Source organism: Beta vulgaris, chromosome 7 (genome assembly GCF_026745355.1).
Source record: "Beta vulgaris subsp. vulgaris cultivar EL10 chromosome 7, EL10.2, whole genome shotgun sequence".
Taxonomy (NCBI): domain Eukaryota; kingdom Viridiplantae; phylum Streptophyta; class Magnoliopsida; order Caryophyllales; family Amaranthaceae; genus Beta; species Beta vulgaris.
In genome coordinates, this window is record NC_079208.1 from 5,911,886 (window position 1) to 5,924,410 (window position 12,525).

The 12,525-nt window shown below is 30.6% G+C and overlaps 1 protein-coding gene across 1 annotated transcript; it reads right to left on the bottom strand.

Annotated features, from left to right (window-relative positions):
* Positions 1-2,744: 2,744 nt before the first annotated feature.
* Positions 2,745-5,991, bottom strand: LOC125491766 (uncharacterized). Its single transcript, XM_048633853.2, has 2 exons — positions 5,606-5,991; positions 2,745-3,333 (listed from the first exon to the last, which is right to left on the bottom strand). Exon 2 carries the CDS (start codon positions 3,306-3,308, stop codon positions 2,745-2,747), a length of 564 nt encoding a protein of 187 aa, XP_048489810.1. The 5' UTR covers positions 3,309-3,333; positions 5,606-5,991.
* Positions 5,992-12,525: the final 6,534 nt, after the last annotated feature.

The following is a 12,525-nucleotide window of genomic DNA, read 5'->3' on the forward strand; positions in this document are numbered from 1 at the left end:
TTCATGGTTTTATTAATGCGTGAGCTAGTTACAATAGTAACAGGCTTATATACATAATATTGGGTGTTCTCTACTTCACCTTCCCCATGATATTGATAAATGAACAGGTCCTCGATGGATCCTGCACCAGGATGGTGTGTGGGTGCTCTGCGTGTCATCCTGAAATGCTCTGGATGCACCTAATATTAAGGTACGTAGGTATACGTAAGACTTTGTATTGATAGGCATAATGTAAAAATTGGCTTGGGTTGTTTTTATTAATCTGTAAGAATTAAGATCAATTAAGAGTTCCTCTTTTCTTTTTTGTGGATATTGTTCAAGTATGACTCCTGTCCTTGCTTTGATCATGTCATTTGTTTAAGGGATTTGTCAATCATTTATTGCTGTTCCAGATCTTGTAATATGTGAATTTTGGCATGTATTCTTTTTTATGAATCATATAGACTAAATTTTATGTATATAAGCCTGCTGAGCACTATAGAGAGCTCTGAGTATAGTGTGATTTAGATAATTGTAATCCCAACAATCAATGGCGATGCCAATTGTTTGGCTGGGTAATGAATATGTAATGGGTACAATCAAATGAGTTTGGTCATGTACATCGGTGCTACACTATATGTACATCAGTGCTACACTACATGTACATCGGTGCTACACTACAAGTACATTAAATCTATCTGAAGGAGAATATTAAGTATTTCTTTTTTAACTGAGTTCTAATATCACCCATGTGCTTAGAATGTTATTATGAATATTTGGCATTGAAGACGAGAGTTTATTTTAAGTGAGTTGGTCATGTACATTTCTTTTAATAGAGTTGGAACTCATGTACATTAGGTCTTTGCCATATGTACATCATAGGTAACATACAAGTACATTAAATCTCTTATAAATATAAAAGTTGGTTTTTGAGCAATATCATGCACAACATGACTGTAAAATGTGAAAGTATTTAGACAATGACCTACTGAAGAGGACTGTAATTTTTTTTTTTTTTGAATACTTGCCAATAGCCGCTGCGTTCCATAAGATGCAGTCTCTAACCCGCAATGTTTTTTAGGATTAAGCATGAATCAATTAGAGAACTATTTGTTTGCTCTTTTCAATAGAAAACAAGCCATCTGCAAACAAGCTTTTCTAATATGATTTAGTTCCAATGCATCAATACAAGGTTTCTGAAATCAATGCAGAGATGAACAATGGAGTGCTCAAGGTTACAGTTCCTAAGTACAAGGATGAGGAGAGGAAGGATGTGCTGCGCATTCCCATCAATTGATTACTGATTACTGATCAGATTGCTCGAATTTGGTTTCGGATTTACAGGCTTCATGAAGAACTGAGAACTAGTCTTTTTTGCTAATAATAACTAGGAGTAAAATGTAATGCCATAGGCTATAGCAGTGTTTGTCTTTTGCTTTTGCTGTTAAGAAACTTGGGTGTTTTCACTGGTGTGCTTGGTTTGTGGTTGTGAATATTTGAATTTGTGTTGCTGTTGAAAGAATTAGTCCTTAAGGTGAATCTTGTTTCTTTTGGTAACAAAGTTATGATAAGGATTTCTTGAGTTGATTTTGTTTTAAAGTTGCTAGTTACATCATGCATGGAATAATAGTTTTTTTAGCATGCAGATTATGGCTCAGCTTAGACTAACTCGAAAAATTAATCTTTGAAATGTAGTATTGCAAATTTTGATCTCATTTGTATTTTTTTTTCCCAAAATACGTATTAAGATGTCACCAAATATGATCTTGTTAGATTGGTTTTTTTGTGTTTATATTAAAAACATTCTTGTTTTTTTTTCATAATTGCAATATTTGGCCTTTTGCATAAGTTTTAAAAAAATTATTAGTAAAGATTATTAACTAAACGTGATATTTGTAAAAATATATATTGAGACTAATCTAACAATATATTATATGATAGACATTTATTATGTTAAGAGTGTAAGACTTCAATGCATTCATTCTATTATGTAGCTTAACTTGAAATCTTCCCTTCATTTTCACTATTCTATACTCTAGCCACATCAATTTGATCTCTTCTTACTTTCAGCAATTAGGTAACTCATCAAAGTTACTACTAATGGAGGTTAGTTCATTTGTGATTCTAAGGTCGTCGTTGAGCTTGTTACTAGTCTTACTTCCAACTTTGACATTGTTGCCAATCTCAATATCAATTCTTGGTTATTACAAAAACCCACCCCATGATGCCTTTAAACACGAATTTAACTCCCTATGATAAGTTTGTCAAACAACATTAACCTCTTTTCGTTTAGCGAATGCATAAAAGGAAATAATGTTCATAAACAATGTTCATAACCTATTGTTTTTTGTAGCAACAACTAAATAAAAGAAGGAAAATCGAAGACCGGAAGAATATCACTTATAGCTTGAATGTACATCACTGATGGCTGGATTGTACGTTACTAATGACTTGAATGTACATCACTGATTGAAAGCATAACTACCTAAATACAAGAAAAATATACTATGACAGTATGGCAAAATATAAGTACAAATCCATAAAAGAAAAGGAAGAGAAACATGTTCAAGGAGCTATTGGCTTCTTCAAAAGGCCAAAACTACAAGGGTAAAAACAAATCACCCTATAAGTTAAAACCACTTGGATTATAACAAGGAAATAGGTGGAAGATTATCTGATGAGTATACATTGCCAACAAACTCAAATGATAAAGCTCATTATGTGTACTTCAAACCTCTTTAAAAAGTTAGAGGCAAGTCGATTTATCAAGGAAAAGAAAGACTTATTTCACTTGTGTCCATGAGTGAAAACAAAATCTTGTAAGTGCAAGATTGATTCTTCTGCCCATGCAAACACGAGGAAACAACAAAAACAACAAAACTTCTCTTGAAATCATCTCCGGCCCCCAAAGTAAGAATCCTCTCCGGCATTTTTGTAGTTTTAGGGCATCCTTTCTCCAAACCCCATATACTCCTCCATTGTTCGAAAAGAATACGGAATTCGTCATTGTCATCATCCTTCATTGCTTCCTTCACAACCTTAGGACCCATAGGAAGGCCAAGAGTCACTTGAACATCTTCTCGATCTATCGTGATCTTCCCATCTCGTACATATAATGTACGACTATATGGGTCAAAGTTCTCAATAAGCCAAAGACTTAGCTTATTGTTTAGAGCCCCAAAGCCCAACTCAAGAAAAACACCGAACCCGATATCTTTTACCGCTTGTCTTTGTTCAGAACTCATACTTTCAATCATAGAGTGAAGTCCGGATGGAGACATACGACTTCCAAACGTACGGACAGAATTTTTTCTTCCAACTTCCTCCATTGAAATATGATGTACAAAACCAAACCTGGTGAAAATCATATAAACAAATTATATAAACTCATAACCGTTATACAACAACTGAAATATAAAGCAAGGAATGAATTACGTGAAATTTCACTTGGTACAAATCATGTAATTTGTTCTAAAGATCTCATTTCAACAATTTTATGTGACAGAAAATGCCTATGCAACAACATGGAGTAAAGAGTCTGATGTGTACAGCTATGGAGTGGTGTTGCTTGAAATGTTAACCAGAAAGAAAGCAGTGGATCCATCTTTTATGGATGTAGAAGGAAATGTCTTACATGTGCGGCTAGCAGGGTATTTGGCAGGGGTGTCAAGAATCTTGGGTCTAAAGCATTTAGATTGCCTGCTGTGTAGTTAAAATCAAGTTGCATCTTTGTTTAGTCTGACCTTTTTCATTGAACTATTGCAGGAGGAGAATCTGGCTAATTATGAAGAATATGAGACAGGGGAACATCAAACTGGGAACAGTGAGGAGTTTCAGAAGGCCTGTTATTGCTTTAGTAACTCGTGTTTGTTTGTGTTCATTTGTTTCTCGACTATAATAATAGTTTTCTCAGGATGATTTAGAGGCCGAGAATCCGCCTGAAGTATTCTAGCATGCTGGATAAATGAAAAGAAAAAGGCAAATATGCAGGTAGTGTCTTTTCAATAATTGATTTCCAAGTAATTAGTGGAAAAATTCTATAATACAACAAAAGGGAATGGATTTAGTTGGATGGGCACGATCAGTATGGAATTGTTCCGAACAGATTGATAAGGTGATCGGTGCCACCATTCTAGAAGAATTTACGGATTCAAAAGTGATGGAGCAAGTTTATGATGTGTTTTTCATAACATTGAGATGCACTGAACCAAGAAGAAGGCCAACTATGAGAGATGTTGTGAAGCAATTAGAAGATGCAAATCATGCTGCAAGAACTAAAAAAAGGCTTGGTGGTTATTGGCCTGAGCTACTCATCTTTTTTTCTGTGTACTTATTACACTCTACAATCTGTTTTATATACTTAGCTCATGTTCAATGTATACACCTGTTATCTCAGAAGGATAGACATTTCTGCATATCTAGGCTTAAATCATTTCCTAGTGCAACCGAAAAAACACCTTGTACCTACTAGCTAGTATTACTCTTAAGAATGAAATTTCCTCTATCTTACTATTGAGACCTAGATACATCATACATAAGCAGAGGACTTATCACTATAAGCAGAACCACAAGTTGGCACAGCTATAATGCATCCATCATATGAATCCTCTGACCCATCCCCATAAAACAATGCACATCCTGAAAATTCATTTGTTATGCTATTAAAACTATGTGGGACTTCAACCCCGGAAAGGGGGAGGGGGAATCAAGAGTTAATAACCTTCATTCAAACTTTGATTCGGAAAGGAAATAATACTGTGCTTTTGGTCCATTGATTAGGATAGAGGTATGTATTGTTTCCTTTCAAAAATGTTCTATTGCTTAAACTATCTCCACTTTACCATTTGCTTCAAATTTCTTGTATATAGGTCTTCCTAAAACAAAATTCTCTACTAGACTGCCGGGGAATCTCAATAACAACAAAAGGGCGTGTTTGTTAAATAGTGTATGTAATGGGCATGTACTTTGCATTTGATTTTCACATGAAAAGAAGTATACATTTCTTGAATTCAATAGAACGATCTCTGGAAGCAAGGAAGTTTGGTGATACTTTAAGGAGAATACTAATAAATCACTTTCATTATCTAATAAGCCTTTGCTGCATTTTCCAACAAAAATATACTAATAAATCCAAAAAGCTCCAGCTTTATACTCGAGATAAAAGTTCACTTGCATGATGCAATAGTCACTATTTTAGTCAAAAGATACAAGATTAACAAGTCACTAAAATTTGCTTGCAGAACTTGAGGCATTGGGGAATGAGGCCATTTGCGTGTCTCGCAAAGTTTCCATATTTCTTACAGTAAAACTTTACCAACAAGCATTAGACATCAGGTGTAACTACAAAACATGTAGAATTTGACTACTAACCTTTGTCACTCGTTGAAACAAAATTCACTTCACAACTGGTTCTTATTTGACTTCCTCTAACCTTCAGCTCTTCTCTTAGCTGCAAATATATCAGAGTTATTTAAGACACAACAAAACAAGAATAAATCAATGATGAACTAACAAGTTGGCTAAAAGTACATCATGAATTGGCTGCAAGTACATCACAAGTTCACTACAAGTACATCAAAATGAAAATAACTACAAATTTCAAAAGAGACAATGTAATCATACTTACAATTCTCAATTGCAAAAGTCAGACCAATTCATCAAAATCCTCCCACTTATTCCAGCATCAATAACAACTGTATTTCACACCAAACACACAAGAATTTCAAAATGTATAGAGAGAAATGATGCAAGAGAAAAAAAAACATAAGATGAAAATAAATAAGGCAAAATGAGAATGACATTTTTCATAGCTTAATTTCAAAGTAACAACATCAAATTATCAAATTGAAATCATAAAATCTGAGATATAACTGAAAAATAGAGCAAAAAAAAATCCGAAAAATACAAGAATGAAATAAAACGAAAAATTACAAGAAAATAGGCAAAATGAGATGACGCTATAGCTTAATTTCAAAGTAACAACATCAAATTATGAAATTAAAACCCTATAATTCCATATGTAACTGAAAATAGAGCAAAAAAATCTGAAAAATTTACCACTTTAAATCATTTTCGAGCTTCAATGGAGAATTTGGAATCTTGTTCGAGCTTTGATTGAGGATAAATTGCTAGTTTTGGATGTTGTTGAAGCTTCAACAATGGACGAAAATGGAGAGCTTCAATTGGGTTGTACGAAGAAGATACACGGCATTTTCGGAGTTCGGTGGTTTTTTTTTTGGGATTAATGAGCTAAAGTAGGGTCGGTTGGTGTTTTTTTGGGATTAGTAAGCTACAGTAGGGTCGATGGTGAATTCTTTTTTTTTTGTTTTTTGGGAAATGTCTGCCGTGAGATGAGATGGATCTAAGGGCTAGGATTTATTCTCATATAACTAAGTATTCTCACATAACCATGTTGTTCTCACATGAGCCCAAATCTATATATATATATATATATATATATATATATATATATATATATATATATATATATATATATATATATATATATGTTTTTCTAATATATACTTCTTCCGTTTCAAAATAGTTGCATTATTTGGTGTTTGGTCACTATTCATGAACCAACTTTGACAAGCCTTTCCTCACCATTATATAAGAAAAACATAGTCAGGTGGGATATTATTAAAATCGTCTCAAGGCGTGGATTTTAAATATCAATTTTTTATACTTTTTACTTATACGAAATTAGAGATATTAATGTTCAAAAAAGCATCTTGACAAACGTCAAAAAACAAATGGTGCAACTATTTTGAAACGGATGAAGTATTTGCTTACAAGCAACTTTGTAAGATTTGTCTTGATGTATGATGTCAAAATACTTTTTTTTTTATATAATATTTGTTACTCCTTCCGTCTCAAAATATAGTTTTTATTTCTATTTTGGGTGTTCCAAAATATAATTCTTGTTTCTATATTTAGTTCCATATTTTTCGTTAATTTGCCTAGAAAATCGTGTCTCCGTCATTTATTTGCTTCTTGAAATTAATATTTTGCTTTATTTATTTAACCCAAGTGTTACAATTAATGCTCTTTCACCAATTGAACTCCATTCTCTCTCATAAAAACATCTTTTCCCATACAACATTTATTTAAATAAACAAAAAATCTTTACGATCCCTCTTAGATTCTACCTATCTTAATTTCCGTGAAAAAATAGAATCAGAAACTATATTTTAGGATCGAGGGAGAAATAAAATTACAATTGATTAAGTTTGTGTATTCAAATCATAAAATTAAAAGAACAAAAAGGTAAGCTTATAGGAGAAAGGGTTTAGTTTTTATTTGGGGAAAACAACACTTTTGCTAATAGGGCCTGGAAAAATAAATCAAATGATAGCCAAGATGTGATCTAAGTACTTCTTAGTTCTGACAAAACTAATTTTACTAATATACAGGATGGGGAGAGGTGAGATGAACAAGTTCCGCCATTGTTGCTAATCATAACCTTTATTCTTTTTTACGGTGCTAATCATTATCTTATGAAAAATGGGATTTGGTGCTCTATAGGTGTAAACTGAATAAAAATGGGATGTGTTTATTGTATTTGTATGAGACATGATTGTTTGGAAATTTTGAAACCCGTGAGATAGATTTTATAGGTGTTAGCATTTTTTTTCTAAAACAATTGTGCCTTTGAATTTGTTTGAAACTATTAAGCAACCCGTAACATAGAATTTGTAGGGGCCTATTTTCGACATCAGCACATGTCCTCGATATTATTTGGGACGAGGCTGGCTAATGCCTCTCCGGACCTGATTTATGATCACCTCTATGATACTGTATACTTCAGGCAAATAAGGAAAGAAAATGGTAAACTGAAACTAGATTTGTTTATGAGCGGAATGACTTGCTAAGTCCGACCGTTTGTCTTATTAAGATAGTCGGGCTTGGACAATATCTTCCTAAATAAAACTAAATATGGGTGGCTTGGCCCGCCCCATTGATATTAATGGGCGGGCATGAGAAATATACTATTTAAAAGGGGTCAGTTTGCCTAACCCGTTTTTATATCATGAATTGTTATTTTAAACTTTTTTTAGTTATGGATTACTTTTCTTTATTTGGCCGAAATAATTTGTAATTTTGTATGTATTCTTGTTTTTGAAAGAAGAACGTATTAAATTCTCATTGTTTTTCTAACTTCCACCTTACATGGGCAAGCACAACCATTAACTAGGACAGATAGTCTTATTGATTGATCTCGACCCTCATAATTTCATATTTTGAATGTCCAAAACTATTTGTAGTCCCTCCATGGTTTGTTAATCCATACACTTTGTATTTTGCTACTATTCATAATAGTTTACTCTGACCATCATTTGTGATTTATATAAGAGAATATATGAAGTTATTTATGATCTTGTTAAATATGTTTCAGCATATATTTTCAAGAAATCAATTGTTTATGATTTTTACTTTTCAATAATTAGAGATATTATTGTTCAAAATTTGTATAGGTAAGCGTGAAAGTCAAACTATGTAAAATAAAAAGAGGCTAAGGTGGTATACGACAATCTCTCTATATATACCCAATTTATTTGTTTAAAGTTATGCTTTTGTATATGCAGATTTGAAAATTAGAGCAACTAGATAGAGGGTGTATATAAAATTTTTTAAACTATAGCTTTAGCTGCACAGCGAAAGAGCTTGTAGTATTGCATCTTCAACTTCAGTGTTCTTGTCTTAAGGTCGAATTTTCATATAAACAAATTTTCTCGAGATAGGAGGAGGTTATAGTAGTTGGTTAATTATTCGATTTCACGGTGGGAGTCAGCGGTCAAAATTTACCAAGCTCGTACTAGAGGGATTTCCCTTCCAAGAGTGAACCTTCTTCTTACAAAAAAACACATATTTTTGTTAGATAGATAAGTTGATTTCCATTGCAAAAAGAGGTGGATATTGGGGATCACTTCTGTAAAGGTTGAGACTCGATTCGAGGACCTTTATGATTGAAAATGATGTTAATATCACAATGCTATCACCTAAATTCATGAACAATTTTTTTCTTAACTTCTTATCAATGAGAATCCCTCTTAGAACGGGTGATCAAGGACTCATTCATTCATCACTTGGTCTTGTAAGAGACCGCCTAATTTTAACTTAAAATTAGGCACGGTCCAAGCCCAATATTAAGAAGAGGACATGCCACCTTGTTTTTTTAATATAGTGACTAGTTTAATCTATTTAAGGATCATGTTAATCTATTTCGTGATCAGTTTAATCTATTCAGTAATGACATTCTTTATTCCATTTAGGGTCTGTTCTCTTCGGCATAAAACAACTGAACTGAACTTAACTTATTGGAGCTGAACTGAATTGAATTGAATTGAATTAAATTGAATGTAATAAATATATAAATAATATTTAAACTATAAAAATATGAATATTAAATAATAATTATAACGATAAGTAATAATAATGAATAATAATAATAATAGTATTTTGGATATTTTTAAATGATAGTTATACATAAATAATATTAATAATCATAAATTAATAATAATAATAATTAATGATAATAATGATAATAATAATAATAATTATTTTATATTATTTGTATTGATATATTAATACTTGATGATGATTATATAATAACAATAAAATCTAAGAAGTAAATTAATATTACTATTTTAATAATTAGATTTAATAATATAATAATATTTAGTAATAAAAATAATGATTGGGTTGGACCAACGAAAATTACATCATAAACCGTTTTGACGCGATTTGATTGGTTTATGAGCTAAATAACGTGGGTTTATTTGTGCATTGACCTAAACCATGTTCCTCCTAATAATAATAGTAATAATAATGAGTAAAGCTATAATGAACAAATTAATATATAGAAACAACAACAACAACAACAACAACAACAACAACAACAACAACAATAATAATAATAATAATAATAATAATAATAATAATAATAATAATAATAATAATACTTAATAGTAATGATATAAAAATAAATAATAATAATAATAATAATAATAATAATAATAATAATAATAATGATAATAATAATAATAATAATAATAAGAGTAATTAGTAAAAATAAATTATACCAACATAATAATAATATTTAACAAAATGGCTATAAAAGAACTGAACTGAACTGATTGGAGCTGAACTAATTGGAGTTAAACTGAACTGAACTGAACTAAACTGATTGGAGCTGAACTGAACTGAACTGAATATAAGCTGGGGAGAACAGACCCTTAGTGATTAGTTTAATCCATTAAGTGACTAGTTTAATCCATTTAGTGACTAGTTTAATTTAATCCGTTTGGTAAGACTACCGAGTTAGTTTTATGAAATTATCTGTTGTAGTTCGATAATCAAGAAAAAAAGGAAGGAAAAGAGAAGGGATGATTAGGATAGTTTTGGGTTAGAGTGAAATGTAACGGGCTTGTTAGAAAAATTCACTTTTGAACTCGTCTAATTTTATGTTAAAATTAGACCGCCTATTCTAGTAATTTGTATTCATTCACTATCTACTTCCTCTTTTTTTTTTTTTCTTTTACATGCATCATTAGTGATTTCACTTTTGTCAAAACGCTTTTTTTAACATTAATATCTGTAATTTTATATAAGTAAAAATTTAAAAATAATATTTGAAATCATGATATCAATACAAATCTAACAAGATCCTACTTATCTATGTTTCTTCTTACATAATAACGTGACATAATTTAACAAAGTTGATTGATAAATAGTAGAAAAAAACAAATAATGTAATTTTCAAAAATAAAGTATATAAAAAAGCAGGTCGAAGCAGTAGCACCAGATTCCGATCATCTAAACACTTTTCTTTAGATTGTGTGGTCTACGCTATTTGGTTCTACTCCATATCAAAAGTTAGGCAAGAGTAGCTACTAGACTAGAATTCTACTATAAACTTCAGTGCTCATAGAATAAAGCAAGAGACAAATGTCATGATTTTCTATTATAATATAATGGTCTGACAGGACTAATGGACATCAGGAACTGGGAAACCACCGTTTAAGCAAGCCACGGTATTGCAAAGTAAAAATTTAATGAAACTTAATTATGATAAAATTAAAACGATAAAATTAGGCAAAACTCTAAAGTATTCTTAGATTCTAGCTCATCAGTTGTATGACCGTTTGGATTTATCGTACCAATCAGGAACGTACTCTCTTCGTTCCATTATTTGTTAAGAACGTACTTCCCAGTGCCCACTAATAATATAAAAAACTTATTAAACTGGGGTTCTTGTATTTTGGTATCAAGAGTTGAGTGTTGCTCTTCTGCCTGACTTAGGTTATGTTCAGTTCACCTGAAATTTTCTGATCTGAACTTATCTGATCTGATTTAAACTTATTTTTTCTGATATGATATGATATGATATGATCTGATCTAATTTACAAGATTTTATCTTTTATAAAATATATTATTACTATTATATTATTACTTTGTAATTCATTATTATGCAATACATTATAAGATCTTATTTATAGTATTACTATTATTATCATTTTATTTCTATTACAACTTTTACACAACTTTTAATAATAATAATAATAATAACTATTATCATTATTATAATAACAACAATAATAATTATAATCATAACAATAATAATTATTACTAAAAATAATTATATAACCCAAATCATTAATTTATAAGAGCACTTATACAATGTTTCACACTTTCCCTTAAAAAAAATATTTCACACTTGAGAAGTCGGTAGACTCAACTCTTTTTTTTTTCATATAATATAACATAAGATATCTAAACAACTATGACTTACACAAGAAAGAAATAAATAGTGTGCAACTTCAAATAGCTTGAGAGATTTGAAATTCGGTAGGAAGAGGTATACCGAATCTAAATTTATAATTTGTATCCCGTACTTAGCTTATTTTGAAATGTAATTCGAACTTAGTAGTTTCGTTGTCATGAATTTGAGCTATCATATTTTATATATTTCTTATTTTTGCATCAATCTTATGTTCTTAACACGTGGCTTTTAATTTTCTATTATTTAATAACAACAAAATAACTTAAAATAATAATAACAATGATATTTTTAATGATAACAACAGGATTAATAGTAATTATCAATATTAATAATTAATAAGTACAACAACAATAATAATAATTCTTTTGAACAAATGTACTAGTAAATAATAATACTCCCTTTGTATTTTTTTTATCTTTCTCACTTAGAATCTTGACACTATTAACAATTAGAGAGAATCTTTTAGATTTTTCTCAATATATAAGAAAAAATATAGTCATGTGGGGTCTTGTTTGATTCGTCTCAATGAGTACTTTATTAATATTCAATTATTATAATTTTTACTAATATGTAATGAAAGATATTTAATAGTAATAATGAGTTATTAAATATAAGCATGATCTGAACTGATCTGATATGATATGATCTGATCTGGTCTGATCTGAACTTATTTTTTTCTGATCTGATCGTCTGATTAGATCTGAAATAAACAAAAATAAGGTGAACAGAACATAACCTTAGTTTTTCTTTTCTTTTCTTCATCT

Excerpts from the sequence above, each read along its gene's own strand:
- LOC125491766 (XM_048633853.2), bottom strand. The coding sequence starts at position 3,308 with ATGGAGGAAGTTGGAAGAAAAAATTCTGTCCGTACGTTTGGAAGTCGT.